General features: G+C 41.4%; 1 protein-coding gene across 3 annotated transcripts in view; it reads right to left on the bottom strand.

Moving 5' to 3' along the window:
* LOC116966080 (cAMP-dependent protein kinase catalytic subunit alpha-like) overlaps nucleotides 1-21,607 on the bottom strand; it is a 107,053-nt gene that overhangs the window by 21,182 nt on the left and 64,264 nt on the right. For all 3 annotated transcript variants that reach the window (XM_033012235.1, XM_033012234.1, XM_033012236.1), the window contains exon 2: nucleotides 12,358-12,419. In XM_033012235.1, coding sequence (XP_032868126.1) covers nucleotides 12,358-12,419 — 62 coding nt within the window. The remainder of the gene's footprint in view (nucleotides 1-12,357; nucleotides 12,420-21,607) is intronic.

The raw sequence follows: 21,607 nt of genomic DNA on the forward strand, positions 1-21,607 counted from the left end.
GTATGCAGAGCAAACAGTGAAATAAAGTCCATTAATCTTGCTATGAATTCAGGCGAAATATAATTGGGTTTTTAAACATCTCTGAACCTCCAACATTAAGAGAAGTTGTTCTGGTGAGCAAGCAGTGGTTGATCTGAGCAAAAGTGATCACAAACTTGTGACATTTTTGACTGTCAGAGGCAAGCATGATGTGGTAAAAACAACACTAACAAATACACTAACAATCTAATAAATAGGGAAACAAGGAACTGCAGATGTTGGTATTCCAAAGTAAAAAGCACAAAGTGCTGAAGTAACTTAGCTGGTCAGGCAATATCCCTGGAGAACATGGAAAGATCAAATGAGCACACAACGGTAGTGACTGGTGCTAAGATGCCAAAAAATGTGTACAGAATTGCTTTACCACACTGCATTTTGCCTTGGTGTTACCTGGACACATTTTAATGCTTAAATCTCCACCCTTTCCTGGATCTGTACTGTCACGTCGCCTATCCCACATCCAGTCCCCCCCGAACCCCCCCCCCCCCCCTCTCCCCAGCTCATTTTCATGAAAGCCTGCCCTGATTCAGGTGTTCAAAGAAACCATCACGGGCCCTTGAACCCGACCTTGCTTAAACTGACCTATCTGTAAATTAGCAAGTCGATGCATGAACAAAATAGTGAGTTCCTTTCCCCTTTTCACATGGATGCTCGGAGCTGGTGCTCATCAGCTGCTTCTGGTTGCTGTCAATGCTCCAACGGGGCCTCCAACAGAGAAGGCTGGCTTTTCATCGTCAATAGATTCAGCTCATGTTTTGTGCAAAGAACTGAAGGTTAAAATCCAGACAGAGGTCAGATGAACCGCAGCATGTGCCTGGGGTATTAGCAAGCAGTTAAGACTGGTACCAGAGGGGAGGGCAGCTCAAAGCATTATACATTCCCCTCTTCTGAATCAGAGCCCTGAGCTGATGGATATGAGATGGATTTAGTCTTATGAAGATCTTTTTTTTCAGAACATGTTATCGTGAATTTTCAGTACATGCAATCTACCAAAAATAAAGAAAGTTTTTGGCAGAAGGTGAGGCAGAGGATTTAGGGAGAGAATTTAGGATATCTGTACTGTTGATTGCATAGAAACAAAGATGAACAAAGGTAGTGAAGATAGAAGGAAAGGAATCGCATCATTCAGCTCATCATCATCTGATTCAGAGTAGTCGTTGAGCAATGGAAGTCTGGGCCACCTGCCTGGCTGCAAAGCAAGTTCCGGTCACAGTGGTGTGGTGAGGGTAATGGTCAGGGTAATGGTCAGGGTAATGGTCAGGGTAATGGTCAGGGTAGCATGGTGGTGTAGCGGTACAGTTGCAGCATTACAGCGCCAGAGACCCCGGTTCAATCCTGATCTCGGGTGCTGTCTGGATGGAGTTTTGTACGTTCTCCCTGTAACCTGCGTGGGTTTACTCCGGATGCTCCGGTTCCCTCCCACACTCCAAAGACGTACAGGTTTGTAGGTTAATTGGCTTGGTCTAATCATAATTGTCCCGAGTGTGTGTAGGATAGTGTTAGTGTACGGGGATCGCTGGTCGGCGCAGACTCGATGGGCTGAACGGCCTGTTTCCGCGCTGTATCTCTAAACTGGAAAACTAAAATCAAGCAGTCAGCATTATCTATTTGACACTCCCTTAATGCAACATAATTCCTGCAGGTCAGCTAGTCTAGATACCCTGTAATTTTCAGTGACCCTGTACCCAGTGCTACAGCCAAAAGCACATTAAGGCTTACATGAGCAGCAGAAACATTTGCTGCGGCTACTGCATAAGCCTCTCTCACCACTGTACTGTATAATTAATAAAGCATTTAGAAAATCTATCAGGGCTGAGAAAGAATATCAGGCCACTTGGCTACAGTACCAGGAGGTTGAGCAATGTAACATTAACAATACTGCAAAATATTTATGCTAGCCGATCACATTTCTTCTTAAGAAAAAGTCCGAAGAGGGGTCTCGACCCGAAACGTTACCTATTCCTTTTCTCCAGAGATGCTGCCTGACCTGCTGTGTTACTCCAGCACTTTGTGTCTATCTTTAGTGTAAACCAGCATCTGCAGTTCCTTCTTACACATTTGTTTGATTACGTTCTACATTCCACTTATCTAGGTTCATATTCACCATCAATCTGGATTGCTAATAGCTACAGAACCTGGCCTCGGGGTACTTTCCTGAAACTGCTGTTTCAAATGCTCTAATTACAATATTATAACCATGGACACACTTCAAACAATAACTAGAGAATACCATTTATTGCCACACGGGACCCTCTTACTTCCCACTCACTATTTCTTGTTGACATTATTCAATAGTTACTTTAGTCACCTTGTTGACTTTTACCTAATTCAACTACTCTAGTTTATCTTAAAATATTTCTGCTCAAGGTATTTTCCAACCTGCTTATTAACTCACCCATACCCTATATCCTGCTGGGTTTCTCCAACACAGTCTACTATTCTTATCCTCTGTAATAGGCTTAACTGTGTTATTTTCTATTTCCATCTCATTTCCAAGTTTTTCTTAATACTCTTAGCTCTTTGTTGTTAATGGGTTGACAGCATATTAAGTCAGAAATAACTTGTATCTGAAAATAACATTTACATTTACATTTTCTGATGTCATGCCCAGCTTATTAGAGTCATACAGCACGGATATGGGCCCTTCGGCCCAACTTGTCTATGCCGACCAAAATGCCCCATCTTATCTAGTCCCATTTACCCGCGTTTGGCCCATATTCCTCTAAACAGTTACAGGAAGTACACAAGCACTTTGCAACCAATGAAGTACTGTAGTTTGGAAGTTTGGTAACTTTTGTAAGAAAAACAAAAAAGTTGTATGGAAACAACAAACTACAAACAACAAGCTAACTTCCATTGTGTGGATTAAAAGATTTACAAGGATGTGGGGATGTGGCCAGGACTTCAGGGGCTGAGCTAGGGAGATGTTGGGCAGGCGGTTACCACAACAGCATTTAAAAGACATTTGGACAGGTACATGAATAGGAAAGGTTTAGAGGGATATGGGCCAAACGCGGGCAAATGGGACGAGATAAGATGGGGCACTTTGGTCGGCATAGACAAGTTGGGCCAAAGGGCCTATATCCCTGACTCTGTGACTCTAATAAACTGGGCATGACATGACATCAGAAATTTGAAATGTATGATGAAACCATTTACACCTGCCTGAGATACACGTGAAGCCTTGTCCCATTTCAAGGACCACATACACTCAAGTGCAGATACAATAGACTGTTTTTTTGCTCAAGATTCCTGCATCTGCAAAGTGCTGGAGGAACTCAGCCGGTCAAGCAACACCTGTGGAGTGAAAAGGACAGTCAGAGTTTCAGGGCAGAACTTTCTTCAGTCTGTCCTTTCCCCTCCACAGATGATGCCTGGTCTGCTGAACACCTCCAGAAAATTGTTGTTTACATTACATTGGACTATTTTCATGTCTAGTAAGTGTACGTAAAGCTTGGAATCCTGATAAAGTGACTGGAGTCAAGTCCTGCAGGTGAGGGAAGCTAACATCAATGCTTCTAACAAATGCTGGTGGATTAGCAAAGATGCATTGGGCATCTCCATTAGATCTTCTAAACAATGGATTCATTCAAATGGATCAACCATACTGAACTGCCACTGACGATCAGGTCAACGATTTCTCATGCCGCTATAGGTTTGCAGAATTGAGACAGTGAAGCCAAATAGCAAATCAGATACTATGTGAATTTAAGGAGTATTTGTAAGTGGTTTCCATGTGCCTGCTATCTTTGACCTTGCTGGTAATTACTGCTGATGGAGGAGTGGTTGGTGAAGTCTGGATGAATTGCTGGATGGCAAATATTGTAGCCATCACTGGCAGATTGACTGAATGCTTATGAAATCATATTATGGCATGTTAGGAGTTGTGGGTGGGGTTTCATCAAGCAGTATTAGTTGTTGTTGCGTTTCTGAGTGCTGTCAGACCTGTATGAATCCAGGCACGGGCAGTGTGTTCCATCCTATATCTGACTTGAGTCATAGAGAGTGACACAGTGTGGAAACAGGCCCTTCGGCCCAACTTGCCCATACCGGCCAACATGTCCCAGCTACACTCGTCCCACCTGCCTGCGTTTGTTCCATATCCCTCCAATCATGGACCTGTCTAACTGAGTTTTGAAGATCTCAGGTGATGATTCACTTGCAACATGCTACTGGGCTTCTCTTTTGATTTTGTAATAAGGTATTTGTGGCTGGTTTTGTTACGTTTCTGATCAGAATTTTTCCCCAGACCCAGACAGTTGATGCTGGGCTGCAGTATTGCTTTGAATGATAGATTCTTGTTGGAGATGGCCATTAACTGGTGCTTACCAGTCCATACTTGAACATTGTCCAGGCGTTACTGCACTCAGGTACAGTAATTTCATTTAAAAAATAGACAGAGTGCTGGAGTAACTCAGCAGGTCAGGCAGCATCTGTGGAGAACATGGATAGGTGACGTTTCACAGAGTGTGGAGTAACTCAGCGGGTCAGGCAGCATCTGTGGAGAACATGGATAGGTGACGTTTCACAGAGTGCTGGAGTAACTCAGCGGGTCAGGCAGCATCTGTGGAGAACATGGATAGGTGACGTTTCACAGAGTGCTGGAGTAACTCAGCGGGTCAGGCAGCATCTGTGGAGAACATGGATAGGTGACGTTTCACAGAGTGCTGGAGTAACTCAGCGGGTCAGGCAGCATCTGTGGAGAACATGGATAAGTGACGTTTCAGGTCAGGTCTCTTCGTCAGACAAATTTCAGTCCAAAGAAGAGTCCCAACCCAAAATGTCATCTATACATGTTCCCCAGGAATGCTGCCTGACCCACTGAGTTACTCCAGCATTTTGTCATTGCTTTGAAAACCACCATCTGCAGTTCATTGTTTGTACAGCTATTTCATTACCCAAGTTGCGAAAGGGTAAAAACTGGTGAAAGACCTGTTTGGAACCTGTCACTATGGATGACTAATATCAGGAGTAGACAGAGTCTTGTAGAAAAGGTAAAATGAGTCATTTACAAAGGATTGGGCAGTGCAAGACAAGGGACTAAATCTCTATTATTAACTTCCTTCATTATGGATTTGGCTTTTTATGGCATGATTAAGGAGCTTGGCATAGAAATTAGTTCAAACCACTCTGGTCAGAGGGTGGGGTACCAGTACATGCCAAAGTCGTATATAATTTGTCTTAGTTCAGTATAGCAAAATATTATGCATTTTTCTGGGTTTTACAATAAAAATCTCTAATTTTAAATTAGATTATTCTTCTCCTTAGCAAATTTATTTTCTTCCCTTTGGAAAGGGGCAAAATTCCTCTACATTGAGATTTAAATCCCATGGTTTTTACTCACAGAACAACTTGCCTTTGCAACTGCTTAAACCCTCAAAACTGTGCTATTCAAAGGGACAATACCCAAACCAGGTTATTAAACCTGGCTCGGACAAAACTCTGATTATTAGCAACCACTTTCTGTTATTTGCACTACCAGTTTATTTATTCAGGTGTGTATATATTTATATCATGGTATATGGACACATTTATCTGTTTTATAGTAAATGCCTACTATTTTCTGTGTGCTTAAGCAAAGCAAGAATTTCATTGTCCTATACAGGGACACATGACAATAAACTCACTTGAACTTGAACTTGTACAAACTGCAACTTCGAACATCATTTCTTGGGTACATGAACTGCTTTGCCTATGGGAGCCACAGGTCATGGTCCTGCTCAAACTCAGTCTCCCAGCCTGGGATTCATTGCAGTCTGTTGGACATCTATGCCTCATCTTTGTTTGTTGCTCACTGCTACATTAATGAGCTCACTCAAATACAACTTGACAGGGAGAAGCTGTTCACCCATCTTCTCCTTCAGCCAGGAGCAGGTAGAGGAGGCTTCCCCAATGTACAGGCATTTGCGAGTGTGAGGGCTTTACGATACGATAGAACTTTATTTATCCCAGGAGGGAAATTGATCTGCCAACAGTCATGAAAAGACAAGATACATGAAACATGAAATTAATGTGACAAGTGGAAAGGATTGAGGAGGTGCAAAGATTTGGGAGGGGGGGATTAGGTTAGTTAATCTAGTGAGGTAGGATTCTGAAGAATTTGCCAAGGCTGGAGAATTAAGGTTGGGGTGGGGAGAAGGAGAAACCTGGCACAACTGCTGTTGCGTTGGAAGAGGATTTATTTAATTAAGTGTATAAATTGAGACCTGAATAGTTTGAACAGGAAGGAGTCATTTTTCATGGCATAGGAATTCATGATTAGCATAAAAGATTAAAGGGGGCATCTGGAATTCACAGATTGAATTAGAAACCCTCATAGCATTTAAAGTACCCAGAAGAACAGTTGGAACATTGAACAGGAACTTGCCCGTCAGCTCATAATGTCTGTGTCAAACATGCTGCAAAGTTAAACTGATCTCATGTACATGATCCATATCCCTCCATTCCTTGCACTTTCAGATGCCTATCTAAAAGCCTCTGAAAAGTCGCTCTCTGCATCCACCAGTATCTGATGTATTCTAATCTACAAAGCCATAAACTTAGGGATGAGGCTCAAACACTCAAATGGCAGCTTCTTGGGCTACGGAATTTCAATACTTTTATGATTGCTCCAGACCAGTACCAGGAATAGAATTCATTCAGAGATTTCATCCTTCAATTAAGAAGCTTCTTTAAATACTTTACTGATTCAGGTAACGACCCTGAGGCAATCTATAACTTGGGTTTTTTTAAATAGCGAACATTCCTCTCTCAACCAACACACTCTGTGCAATGATGACTCATTTTGTTCCATTTATAGAAATACCATAATTGCAACAGCATTCTGCAATTGAAGTATTGGCTTAAGACAATTGAATATTTTAATATGACTTATTAGATACTTTTCATTAACCACAAAGTAAAGACTTTCCAGTTGGCGAGAAAATGGGTGTGACATATGACTTATGGAGGGTGAATAATCTATCAATTTCCCATGTAATATCACATTTTCATGGGTTACAGTTCATTGAACTGAAATCAGGTCCTAATGATGCATTTGGACACTAGTTGTAAATGCCACTGGTGTGTTCCATTAATTAATTAACTGCATACAACACAAGCTCAAGGAGCCATTTTGCGTGACAAAAAAAATACAGCACTGGAACAGGCCATTCGGCTCAAACGTTCAGGCCAAACAAGATGCCGTTAAACTAAACTCTGCCTGTATGTGTGGCATGTTTGAAAAAGCTTCTGGTAAGATTCGTAGTAGTGTTTAGTTAATTTGTTGATGACACTCAAATTGATTGTATAGTAAACAGTCAAGAAGGTTATCTAAGAATACTACAGGATTTTGATCAATTGGGTCGATGGGAAGAGGAATGGACGATGGAGATTAATTCAGATAAATGCGATGTTTATAATGTCATAGGGTCACATAGCGTGGAAACTCACCCTTCGGCCCAAGCCACCCATGCCGACCAAGATACCCACCTATGTTACTTGTGCAATGATACTCCATTATTCCGTAAACCTTTCCTCCATTATAGCAGACAATCATCAATAATGGACACTATGACAAGGGTTTACTGTACAGGCCAGAGGTTTACCAAGTTTAAGCTCCCTTCATTTCTTCAGTAATCTTTCTTTATTAATATTTATTATTTTTAACTTTCTGATCCTCATTAAACATCTGGCTTATCACAATTCCCAGTATATTCTTAGCATCTTCGACTGTGAAGATAGGAACAAAGTATTTGTTTTATATCTTGCCCAGAATTCTAACTCCTATTGTTTAGTGATTAGCAATGTTCCAATAACCTCCACATTTAGTCAAAGCATCCCCATCACATTGTGTCAATAGTCCACAGTGATAGAACATAGACATAGGATAGTACAGCACAGGAACTTCAGCCCACAATGCTTGTGCCAAACATGATGCCAAGTTAAACTGATCTCATCTGCCTGTACATGATCCATAACCCTTATTTCCTGCACTTACATATACCTATCTGAAAGCTTCTTAAAAGCCACCACATCCACCACCACCTCTGGCAAAGCATTCCAGGCCTCCACTACTCTCTGTGTAAAAAAAATTGCCCCGCACATCTGCATTAAACTTTCCCCTTCTCATCTTATAGCTCATCTCACCTCTAGTGTTGGACATTTCCACCCTGGGAAAAGGGTTCTGACTTGTCTATCCTATCTACGTCTCCCATAATTGTATAAACGTCTATCAAATCTACCGTCAACCTCCAATGTTCCAGAGAAAACAATCCAAGTCTATCCAACCCTGTAGCTGAAATCCTCTAATCCAGGCAACATTCAGGTAAACCTCATCAGCACCAAAGCCTCCACATCTTTCCAGTAATGGGCGACCAGACCTGCGTGAAATACGCCAAATGCAGCCCCAACCAAACACTAAAGTCCTATAGAGCTGCATATAGTCTCTCTGTTCACCGTGTTGGGAGGAATTTGATATTTCCCTTTGCTAAAGAATGTTTTGTTGCTCAATCACAGGGCAGTACCTGTATTAGTCACACTGATTCTGTAGCATTTTCCTGTTTCACATGCTGAGCTGAAACAATGAAACACCACCTCCCCTATTCATGGAAACAACAAGCAGGGCAATCATATCAGTATTTAAGGGAAGGGCTTTATGGATTGTAAACACGAATACATAATTTTATACAACGCCCAGCAACAAATAGTTGAGTGGCTTATTAGTCTGTTTTATGCTTCAGTGGAAAATATAAATATTAACCTTTCCCATTAATATCAATGAATTATGTATAGGTCTGCCGGCATTTTTCATCCACTTCCTTACAGCATAGTCCCTTCTGCCAATAGTACATAAAGTATACATGCAATTAACAAAAAATACTTAAAAGGAAATTTGTGGTAGTTTACTGAACTTCAGTGAGTGTGATCTATTTATTGATATGCATCTCATTGTTGTAATACAAAGATCCTCAAAAAGATTTCACCAATATTTATCACATATCATTAAAGCAATTCTATACATTGCCATTGATTATGCAAATTGTACATTGATGGTTATGGTAGGATTCTGTAAACTAGCTATCCTGGTATTTCTGAAACCAATGGTAACTGCCAAACAATGACATGCAGGTTACTTCTAAAGCTAAAACACTCAATGCCCATGGACATTTGTTGTAATTATGACATGGTCTATGATTGGCAGTGTGGACTTTGATCCTTATTGCAATGCTATTGCGGTCTAAATGCATTAGTGATGCAGCAAGTTTATTGAAGAGCATATCATATTGCTGATGAGATAAATACTGCGTTATTTGCAAATACTGGAACAAGGGGGCACCTCAGCAAACGTGAAGTCTGGAGTCAGCCTGTATTCAGCTGCTGATCTGATCTGCATGCACTTTGAGACAACTGTTTTTATGCTCCCAATGGGAACTCAGTTTCTGGGAGTATTTTCTATGCGAATGATGTATGATATGGTTAAATCTGATATGGATATTTCAAGAACCTAGTCGTATTCTGTAGCAAAGTATGACATCTAACCTACATTATTTTTTTCCACAGCAAAAATCTGCAGATGCTGTAAATTAGAAATAATAAATGCATACCTGGTGGCTTTAAAACCCAGCAGTCAGGCAGCATTATTGGAGGGAGAAACCTCTAATGTTTATGGCTGATGACTCATTATTATCACAATTGGGAAACCAAGATTTCTGTCCAAGCCAGTCCCATTTGGCTACATTAGACCCAAATCCCTCTATTCATGTACCTGTACAATGTCTTTTAGACACTGTAATCGTACCGACGTGAAGCTTCTTCAAGCAGCTAGTTCCATGTACCCACCACTCTCATTTTTAAAATTCTGCTCCTCAGATCCATTTGAAATTTCCCCTCTTAACATAACTCCATTCCCTCTAGTTGCAGACTCCCTTACATTGGGGAAAAGGCCATGACCATCAGCTAATTTTTACACACCTTTGTAAGATCGCCTCTCAGCCTTCTATGCTCTCGGTAAAAAATACCAGCCTATCCATGTTCTCCTTACAACTCAATCCCCCCAGTTACAGTAACTTCCTCTAGCTTACTGACGTCCTCCTCATAGCTGAGTGATAAGACTGAGCACAATGCTCCAAGTGTGGTTTCACCAATGACTGTACACTTACAGTGTAACATCCCAACCCCTGTACTCGCTGCTCTGACCGATGAAGGCAAATGGGGCAAATAGTCTCTTCATTTATCTGTGTCACCGCATCCAGGGAACTAATGTACCTGTACTCCTAGATCTCTCTGTCCCACAACATTTTCCAGGAACTTGACTGTGCAAGTCTTGCTGTGGTTTAGCTTGCCAAAATGCAACACCTCACATTTGTTAAAGTTAAATTCTATCTGCCACATTTCATCTAGATCCTGTTGTAATCTTAGATAACCTTTGTGAGTGTCCACTTAGATAACTTTCTTCAGTGGCTACTGACATCAAATGTTGATGTCATGGGGAAACTTAACTAACCACATTAACAATATTGTCCATATCGTTAATATAGATGACAAACAGTGGCCCCAGCACCAACACCTATGCTACTCCATGTGTCGTAGGTCTCCAATTTTAATAACAACCCTCCACTACCAACCCTTGTCTCCTTCTACCAAGACAATTTTATACCCAGTTGGCTATTTCACCTTCGATCTCCTGTGATTTACCCAGGCAGAATACACTCCATAAAATACATGTTATGTATTACAGAGTGCTGCACTATCTGAGATTCAGTCTTTAGATGAGATATTAAGCTTTGTCCTGTGTTCGCTCAAGAATACATAAAATATATAGACATGCTTGAGGAGCAAGGGAGGTTCTTGCGTGGTGTTCCTGCTAATAATTACTCTGCATTCAAAATCACAATGAACCTTTCTGTCACAAACATCATTGCTGTGCATAAATTGACTGCCAAATGTCCCTGTAATACAACTGGACTCTTTGGCAGTCACGAAAGCTCAATGTAAATGCAAAATCATTCGTTACAGAGTGATGCTGTCATATCCTAATAGCAACCAACCTCAGAGAAACTGACTGCTATTGGGAAAACATTGTGAATAACCAAGGAGTAGGAAGCACTTATCCTTTCCCCTTCAACACATAGACCAAATCGAACATCCAAGTTCTAATGCCCTGCACGGGAGGTATCCCAGTGGCTGAGTTTGTGGAGAGGTGCTCTCCACCAAAAAGCAAATGGATTTGCACCAGCATAATATCTTTGATCTGGATGTGGAGAGGATATTTCCAGTAATGGGAACAGAGGGCAGTCACAGAATAAAAGGAATAAAAGGATTGCCACAGATGGCTGTGGAGGCCAAAACATTTGGGTATTTTCAAAGCAGAGATTGATGGGATCTTAATTAGTTTAGTTTATTGTCATGTGTAACGAGGTAAAGTGAAAAGCTTTTTTTTGTGTCGTGTGCTACCGAGCCAGCTGAAAGACTATACATTATTACAATGGAGCTGCCCACAGTGTACCGATACAGGTTAAAATGAGTAATGTTCTGTGCAAGATAAAGTCCAGTCAAGTTTAATTAAAGATAGGCCAAGGGTCTCCAATGAGGTCAATGGTAACTCAGGACCACTTTCTTTGGTGACAGTCTGAAGAAGGGTCTCAACCCGAAATGTCACCCATTCCTTCTTCCCAGAGATGCTGCCTGTCTCGCTGAGTTACTCCAGCATTTTGTGTCTATCTTCGATTTGAACCAGCATCTGCAGTTCTTTCCTATACATCGTTGGTGATAGCATGGTTCAGTCGCCTGACAACAGCTGGGAAGAAACTATCCCTGAATCTGGAGGTATGCCTCATAGGCTACGGGGAAATGGCAGGAGAATTGGTTTGAAAGGGAAATATAGATCAGCCACGATCAAATGGCCTAATTCTGCTCCTATAACACGGTCTTATAGATAGATGAATGGAACTTCTATCCCAGTACACTTCTGGAAGCAGAGGGCGACACCTGGAATCCCAAAGTTATGACTATTGCAAACTGTATGAAATGGACAGCAATGTGGCCACCTTTTCTGGATATTGATTTCTCTGTGGAAAGAGCCTTCTACGTTCTGTCAGGAGGAATTAATTCCCAGGGAGTGAAAGCGGTAGCCATAAGATGCCAGAAGAAATGAGAATCAGATTTGGTGTGAAGCATCAAATATAGATTTTGCCTCCATTCCCTACTTCAATCTGAATTCAAACAGGAAATGCATTACTCCAATTTAATTTGCTTAGTGTGTACCTGTGAATATGTGGATTATTGTGAAGTACATGACCTACCTATGTTAAGCTCTCTTGAAATAGATCTGTGACTTACCTGTGATGGGGACTCCCATTTCTGTAAGAATTCCTCTCTTGCTTTCTCTAAGTAATCTTTCACTGCAATAAAAGAACAAAAATATTTCACTTTGTTCAAATGTCATAATCGCACAGCTGCTGGCCTTCAGGATCAATAATTTAAGAGCAGATTCTAATAAATCAGATTGATAATTACAAGGAATTGGCAGAATATTTTTTTGTTAAGAACCCACATATAGTCTTAGTCCCAGATTGAATTAATGTGGCTCTGGCAAAGAATGACTTAAAACAACCAAATACAGATCACTGTTGGTGAACCATAAGAAAAGTGGCAGACTATGGTAATAATTCAATGCATTGACCGAGTAGTTATATTTCCCCAAGTAAATTGCACCAATGGATTAAAGCAACAGCTTGGAATATGAATAATAATCTTCACCCTTTGTGCTATTCTGGAACAGATCAAACTACAGAAGCACTCATGCCCCCTGGTTGAACATGGTTGCACATGCAACAGTTTTGGCACCAGTTTGTAGGATCCTGCCATGACAATATTTAAAGTATGGAGATACTGTATGGAAACAGGCTCATCAGCCCACCGAGTCCACTTCGACCATCGATCACCCATTCACATAGTTCTATGATAAATAAACACAAAGTGCTGGAGTAACTCAGCGGCTCAGGCAGCATCTCTGGAGAAAAAGTAAGGGTGACGTTTCAGGTCGGAACCCTTCTTCACACTGGTTCTATGTTACACACTAGAGGGAATTTACAGAGTCCTATTGATCCATGGACACTCAGACCTTTGGGATGTGGGAGGAAACCGGATCACCCAGAGGAAACCCATGTGGTCACAGGGAGAATGTGTAAAGTCCGTACAGACAGCACCCAAGGTCAGGATCAAACCTGGGTCTCTGACGTTGTGAGGCAGCAGCTCTGGTAGCTGCACCATTGAGTGGTGACATTCTGGGAGCTGGCTTCTCCTTTAATTGCCTATTACCATTCATGGCTTGATCTGGCAGTAATGCAGGGCTTTGACCTGATCTGTTGGGTGTGCAATTCCTTGGCTCTGGCTTTTGAATGACACCAACGACACCAATGCATCACCGGTTCCTCACTCCCCTCCATTGAGTCTGTCCAAAGCAAGCGATGTCTGCGAAGGGTGCTCACATCGTCAAGAACTGCTCTCACCCCAACCACAGACAGTTTACCCTCCTACCATCCGGGAGGCGCTACAGGTCTCTCCATTGCCGGACCAGCAGGTCCAGGAACAGCTTCTTCCCTGCGGCTGTAACATTACTCAACACTGTACCTCAGTGATTGCCAATTCCCCCCCCCCCCCGGACACTCCTCCACCAGAAAACAAAATTGCACTACGACGACTGTATGCACGTAAATATATTTATTTATTGCTCATATTCTTTGTCGCTCTTCTAGGGAGATGCTAACAGCAATTCGTTGTCTCTGTACTGTACACTGCACAATGACAATAAAGTTTGAATCTGAATCTGAATCTGACTTGTCACACATATGATCTTTTGTTGCAGCTACACCAATATCATAGTTGAGACCTAGTTAAGTGCTGGATCGTGTGAACAAGTTGTGAAGAAGTGTCTCCAATTATTCTTACCAATTACTACAGATGCACCAAAGAAAGCATCTTATTTGGATTCAGAACAGCTTCGTTTGGTAAACTGCTTTTCCCAAGATGGCGAGAAATTGCAGAGTTTGGTGAACTCTGCCCAGCCCATAAACCAAGCCAGTACTCTTTCCATCAACTCCATCAATATTTCACACTACCTTGGGAAAACAGACAACATAATCAAGGACCACTCACACCCAGAGGTCATTCTCTTTTCTCCCTTCTCCTGTTGGGCAAAGATTACAAAAGCTTGAAAGCATGTACCAACAGCTTCAAGAGAGCCTCTTCACCACTGTAATCACACTCTTCAATGAACCACTCAGATGCCAAGAATGAATTCCTGATCTTCCAATCTACCTTGTAGTGACTTTTGCATTTGTTTTCATTTGCACTTCTGTGTGGTTGCAAACCTAAATACTCTATCTTCTCTTTTTTGCCTGGACAGCATGCAAAACATGTATCTCAGTGCTCTTTAACTATAATAAACCAATATCAAAACCAATACCAGACTACCTGCCTAATCTTGGATAATATGCACAAATATTCTCATTTTTAGAACAGGTTATATCTCCAACGCTCATTGGTCCATACTTAAGCTGATAATATTTTTGTTCCCAAATCAGATGGTGATTAGTTCAAGTCCCGTTAATTTTTGAACCTAGATGGTACAACAGTGAGATGTAGTTGTTTTGTCAGATACCTTGATGAGATTACTTTTCCAAACCTCTGACTTAGTTGCTAATAAAAACCACAGTCAAATATTTAAATGTTGGTGAGTAGGGAACAAACTGAGCTGTCAAGAAAGCAGGCACAACATTGGAAATCTACAATCAAGGCATCCAGCAGGATCTATCAATGACGACTTATTTATTCCCACCATAAGCTTTCATTGAATTTGAAAACTCAAATTCTCAGCATCCAAACCTTTAGGAGATACCACTACTTAGACACTGTTACTGCCAAAGGAATTAACAAGGGGGGTGCTGTTTTGTCTAGCACTAGAGACTCACATGAGGGACTTGTGTGTCAGTACAAAGGGTCGGCCATTGGGAATTGGTTGAAAATAGTTTTTAATGCCAAAGTTGTAAATATTTGAGATTCCCTACTCTAGGACAGTTGATGTCTGTTGATTCTCAGTAATCGAGGAATTGGCTGAGATTGATAGACATGGACAGAAAGGGAGTCAGATGATCAGGGGGTGTGGCACCAATGTGGACTTTAGGCACAAGATCATTAATGATTTTATGCATGCAAGAAAGAAGATTCATGAGTATTAAATCCCACCCTTACTTCAATCCTTAATTTAATGTTGTCCTCCACCCAATAGTTAGTGTTAACTTTCTTCCAAGAGCCACAGGTACTGCTAGATTATAGCCACATCAGGTTTCGTAAAACAACAAACACTTCTTCAATGTGACGGTTCTGAAGAACCCTTCCAGTCTGAAGAAGGGTTTCGGCCCGAAACGTCGCCTATTTCCTTCGCTCCATAGATGCTGCTGCACCCGCTTAGTTTCCCCAGCAATTTTGTGTAACACTTCTTCAATACCACGCATCACAGAATAGAATGAATAAACGTCATTTGTATAGCACCTTTAAAGTATGAAGTATGTAGAAATACACAAATAATCACATCTCCCTCCACTGCTGCAGAACTAAGATGCAGCAGGAGTGGGATTGAATATGCAGGCTAGGAAGAGAATATTTCCTCTATTGCAGATGGTCTTCTAAAGCAGCAGCTTTTGAGCAGTGTGCAATGTGTATTCAGTAAAGCAAGAGGGGTCACACGGTGACAACTATGGCAAATCACTAGAGAGGTCATTGCACATCTAAAATTAGAACACTTGAACTGAAATGCATCCAAAAGCTTTGACTCAGTAAACAGTTCCCAGCACACAGTGACAGAAGACATTAAAAGTCTACAGATCTCACAACACCCACTCGGGAATTAACACAAACCTGGGAAAGCAGCCAGCACAATGATTGCAAGCAGCATTGTGTTCATTAAATAGGCCAGTCATGTACTTTCAAGGAAAAGCAAGCGCATCGCACATTTTCAGGGTAAGCTGATATTTGGGTACAAAGAAAATATTCCCATTCTACTTCCCAGAAATACACCTCCCTTCAGTATATTGAAGTCAGGACTATCCAAGGAAGCAAGTTCCTCAAATCAGGTAGTGATGCTGGGGCTTACATTGTGCACAAGATTTCCAATTAGCTAACAGATTTCATATGTTGTAAGTCTTTGGCAACATAAAAAGGGCAACACTTATGGGTGGGCGGAATGGGATGGGAACCAAAAGGGAGAGAAATCCAAAGAGGGTGGATGATTTTGTAAGATGAAGGGATCTGGGTAGATGGTTTTAGCTGAATGGGTGAGCACAAATGATATAGAAGAGGAGTGAGAGAAATAAAGAGTTGGTGGGAGAGAGCAGACCTGATTCGTGGACCACGAGTTGAGCAATTTGAGGGGAAATCTCATTGAAACCTACGTATAATGAAAGGCCAAGGCAGGACGGACGTGGAAAAGATGTTTCCCATGATGGAAAAGTCTAGAACTAGAGGGCACAGCCACAGAATAAAAGGATGTCCCTTGAAAATGGAGATGAAAAGGAATTTCTTTAGCCAGAATGTGGTGAAGCTGTGGAATTCATTGCCACAGACGGCAGTGTCATTCATGAACTATCTTTCACTCCAGTTCACTCAATGTGATTGTCATACTTTTTGATTGAAAGATATGGCAATGGAAATAAGCCCTGTGGCTCACAGAGACCATGCTGACCATCGACTGCCTGTTCACAGCAGTTCTATGTTAGTTCACTTCCACACACACTCCCTACACATCGGAGGCGATTTGCAGACGTCAATTGACATATAAACCCACGCGCCTTTGAGAGATGTGGGAGAAAATCGCAGCACCCGGAGGAAACCCATGTGGTCACAGAAAGAACATGCAAACTCCACACAGACAGCACCCGAGGTCAGAATTAAACCAGGGTCTCTGGTACTGTGAAGCAGCAGATCTATTACCTGTTATACCACAACTTAATGATTGATATGGGCGGAAGATTGCAACCTTCATGTGGTCTGCCCAGTTTCGACCAATGCAATCAAATCGACGTGCACAAACGGAAGATCAAATAGAACAAGTTGTCCAACAACTTTAGGCTGTGCACACCACACAAAAGAAGAAGAAGTAGATGATTGATATAAACAATGTTTAGGGCATGGATTATTCTATCTTGAGAAGAATTTCATTTTATATTTCATTTGATTCTCCTTTCTACAGTGAGTTTACTTTTTTGTTTCCAGTCCTATGAAACGGGAAGTAAAAGCATTCCCCGTGCTACCACTGAAGGTGGAGCCATGCTGTTGGGTACTGCTCTACAAACATTGCATAACTTATCTTTTTTTTAATAGTTAAGCCACAGGAGAAAGTGATGGCTGTGCTACAGAGCAGAAGATAGTCACAAAACAGCAAGGACCGGGGATTATGGAGATTCAACCACAATTGAACTTCTCTGCTCACTCCCCTGAGACACCTCCCAGAAGCAAATCCTAGCCCCATTTTGATGTTTCTACAAAGCACTTTGTGAAATTTCCTGGCCCTCCCATTTTCAACTGCAAATATGCATGAAATAGATATATCAGCTGCTGTTATAAACACTGAGTACACATCGCAAGACAATTCTGGCATTGCTGCAAGCTGGCAGTCAACAGCACTAGCAAGGCACTACGTGCAATTTAAATGCAACCTTACTGGGAAGGCATTCACCAGAGAACATGGGACTGAGGTACCTGGTTAGAGGGAAAATGTACAGAATGAAAAGGCAGCATCTTTATTAATTCTGGTCGTAAAAGATGATGACAGTTTAGTTTAGTTTAGTTAATTATTGTCACGTGTACCGAGGTACAGTGAAAAGCTTTTGTTTGCGTGCTATCCAGTCAAAGAAAACACCATACATGAATACAATCAAGCCGTCCACAGTGCACAGAAAATGGGTAAAGGTATAACATTGAAGTGCGAGAAAGTCCGATTAAAGATAGCTCAAAGGTCTCCCATGAGGTTGGTGGGAGGTCAGGGCTGCACTCGAGCTGATAAGAGGACCATTCAGTTGCCTGATAACATCTGAATGGGCCGGTCATGCGAGTGTCAATGTTAAGGCTGAAACATTAACACCTATTATATATTTCATATTTCCTTACAACATGGCGATCATTTAGCCCATCAATTTTATACTGTGGCTCACAGAGGAATCTCATTCCCCTGCCTATTTTCCCTGCAACCCATTCTATCCATATTCTGTCAAATCTACTGTTTTTGGGAGGCGGAAATCAGAATACCCAGAGAAAACCCGGGAGAATGTGCAAATTCCATACCGACAGCACCAAGGGCCAGGGTTGAATCAAGGTAGCTGGTGCCAAATAGCGCCTTAGGACTGTGCGACCCTACATTCAGCCAGAGAGACCAAAGGGATGATCAGTCTTGGCTGACTTGAGACCCCATCATCACAGAATCCCATCATCAGCCAATTCGATTTATTCCAAGTGGTACCAAGAGATTGTTGAGGACACTGCATACAGCATGACTACAGACAGGATAATCAGATCTGAAGACCTGGATTCCATAACCAGATAAGCCCCCGTACAGTTATGGTTACAGTTATAACACTGGCATGTATATGACAAGTTGAAAACGGCTTTGGGCGGAACATTTTGCTTTGTGGTATAACCGTATCTATCACTAGTTTCTGATTTCTGCCATCTCACGACCCATTGTATATCTCAGAAAGCTCCAGATCATCATACATCTCAGATGATTTCTGTTATTTCCATGGTGCCAGAACCCTAGAAACCACCACATGATTCAGTTATATCTGACTAAACTGGTATGGACGTTGAATTCTCCAATTCTAGGTAACTTATATAAACTCCTCCCTCTTGGACTCACTCCATCTCTAGCCAACACTGAATTACTGGTACATAGGAGGTATACTGCATGGAAATGGGCCCTTCGGCCCAACCTATCCGTGGTGACCATGTTGCCTTACCAAGCTAGTCCCACTTGCCCATCTCGCGCCAAACCTTTCTTATCCATGTAAAACTTCAGCATCCATTACTCATTTTTGGACAGCCTGAAACCAGGGATGATATGATGTAAATACAAGGTTCTCTTCCCTGGGCCTTAATGTCACTATGTGCATGTGCAATTGGACTGAAGCAAAACAAGCTCTTACATGGCACTAGCTGCAATGGAGCAACATGCAGAGCACCAACTGCAACAGAGCGACATGCATGGCATTGTAGCCCTTCTTGATGATTCCTGACATGAGTTCCTGCAGCTGTTTGGCAAGGCATACAGTTAACCAAAAAATACATTTGCAATACCAAACTGAAAGATTCACAAGCTCATGAAACTCTCCCAGTAAATGTAGTTATAACATTCTTGGATCCCAACACTATAATGTTGAGAATTGATTGCACTAGAAAGGCGATATTAAAAAGATTATTAAAGAAAGGGCATAAATATTTTACACCGTGGGAAATCAAGACAGAAGTACTCAGTCAATGAAGTTTATAGTTGAGCAACAATGATCTAAGAGGAACTAGTATGATGGTTGGTTATGATTTTAATAAACCAATGGGTGTTTATGACATTAAAAGAGATAAATAATTATCTTGCAAAACTTGAACATTCAATGTTCAGTGAAGAAGATTACAATGTGTAGAAAGGAACTGCAGATGCTGGTTTAAACCGAAGATAGACACAAAATGCTGCATTATAACTCAGTGAGACAGGCAGCATCTCGGGAGAGAAGGAATAGGTGACGTTTCGGGTCGAGACCCTTCTTCAGACTGACCTTCGTCAGAAGATTATATTAATCTCCTTTGTCCTATTTTAAAGGTGCAATCCAAATTATCTGTACAAATACATATTACAAGAGAGAGCTTCTTTATGCTGAAGCTCTCCAAAAATGAACAACTTATTTTTGTTTTGGCAATGAGTAATTTTAGTAACAACATGGTTGCCGATGCCCTGCGGACTTGTTTTTCTATTTCTCATGTACGTAACTTGACCATTTGCAATGCTCTCCCATTGTTCTGGACTATTCCACAAGTAATGCAGGACCGTTTCAAGCTTAAAGAAGTGGATACACAGAATATTTGTAAAAACCCAACCAGAAGCTGAATGTTCAATTTACTAGTTCTAGAAAATCAAATAAAAAAAGTTTATGATAATCTGAATCCGTTATCAAGTGCCAGATTAATTCCCCTAGTAGTCCCCGAAACAGTCCTCTACTTGAATCTAGCCTGATATTTCACAGTACTTAGTTAGGGAGCATATAATCCGGTATGTCATCTTATTTTTAACATGCTGTAAAAAGCAAGATGCCGCTGTTTCATTTGTGTATAGTTGCGATCTTCCCAGCTTAATGGCATCCCTCCTGTAGCAGGGTGACCAAAACTGAAACTCGCCAACATCTTGTACAACCATAACATAAGATCCAATCTTTCATGTGCTTCTTTGACAACCTGCACTTATGCTTTGTTCAACAGTGTCAGAACAGATGACCAAATTGTAGCGGTTTCTGGGAGCTTGCTAGGCACAAGTTAGCTGCACCATTTCATTCACAACTGAAAAGGAAGCTGCCCGCCCAAACACAAATAGATTGTGTGGCAACTGAGACTTGCCCACATAAAAGAAAGTTTGCAATTCAAAATAATTGAATATATCATGTTCCTAGAGCCAACTCGAGAGTCGTATCACATTGTAAGTACAAATTATTTTTTCTTTGTTATCATCTTGGAGCAGCACAACTAGATGATAGAAAATAGAATTCTTGTGGAATGCAGCAGAGGAATAGAGCAACTAACAGCAAATAATGGCTTCAACGTTAGAAGGCAAAAACACCGCATTTCTGTATTCAGACGATGCGCACGGTATCACTCAACAGGAACATTCAACAAACTGACAAGTCAACAGGGAAGGTACAAGTGTGGGAGGGATAACATTATTTATTAAAATGATGATACCAGCACAGAGGATATAACTGATAAGACAGTCCCCAAACAGGCTGGAGCTCTTCTAAATAGAAACAAGGAAAACAGTGGGATTTAAATTTATAAAAGGTTTTGCTCATAAATATTGAAAGAATATACGATTCCACACGGGAAAATCCAAAATGAAGTGTTTGAAATACAAGACAGTCAATACTAAATCTAAAGTGGAATTTGGAAAAACTTCACGCTTGGAGATGTCGACCTTGCAAGCATGTGTGACTGATCTGAACAGCACAGATGAATTGGACAGGCACATGGATAGGAAAGCTTTAGTGGGATATGGGCCAAACGCAGACACGTGGTACTAGTGTAGGAGGGGCATCTTGACCGGCATGGTAAGTTGGACCTTAGGGCCTCTTTCCATGCTGTACGGCCTTATTTTAGGTAAATCCAAAGATTGCGAGTGATAAATGAACAGAAAACCATTTTGACGAGAGGATACATAAAGACTGAAAGAGAAGGTTCACTTGCAACATAACTGCCAACATAGACCAGATTCAGTGGATTGTTAATTCCTGTGCTGTAAGATATGTTGCCATGCTTGGACTAGTTACTGTTAGCTTAGTCT

Source organism: Amblyraja radiata, chromosome 35, assembly GCF_010909765.2.
Source record: "Amblyraja radiata isolate CabotCenter1 chromosome 35, sAmbRad1.1.pri, whole genome shotgun sequence".
Lineage (NCBI taxonomy): Eukaryota > Metazoa > Chordata > Chondrichthyes > Rajiformes > Rajidae > Amblyraja > Amblyraja radiata.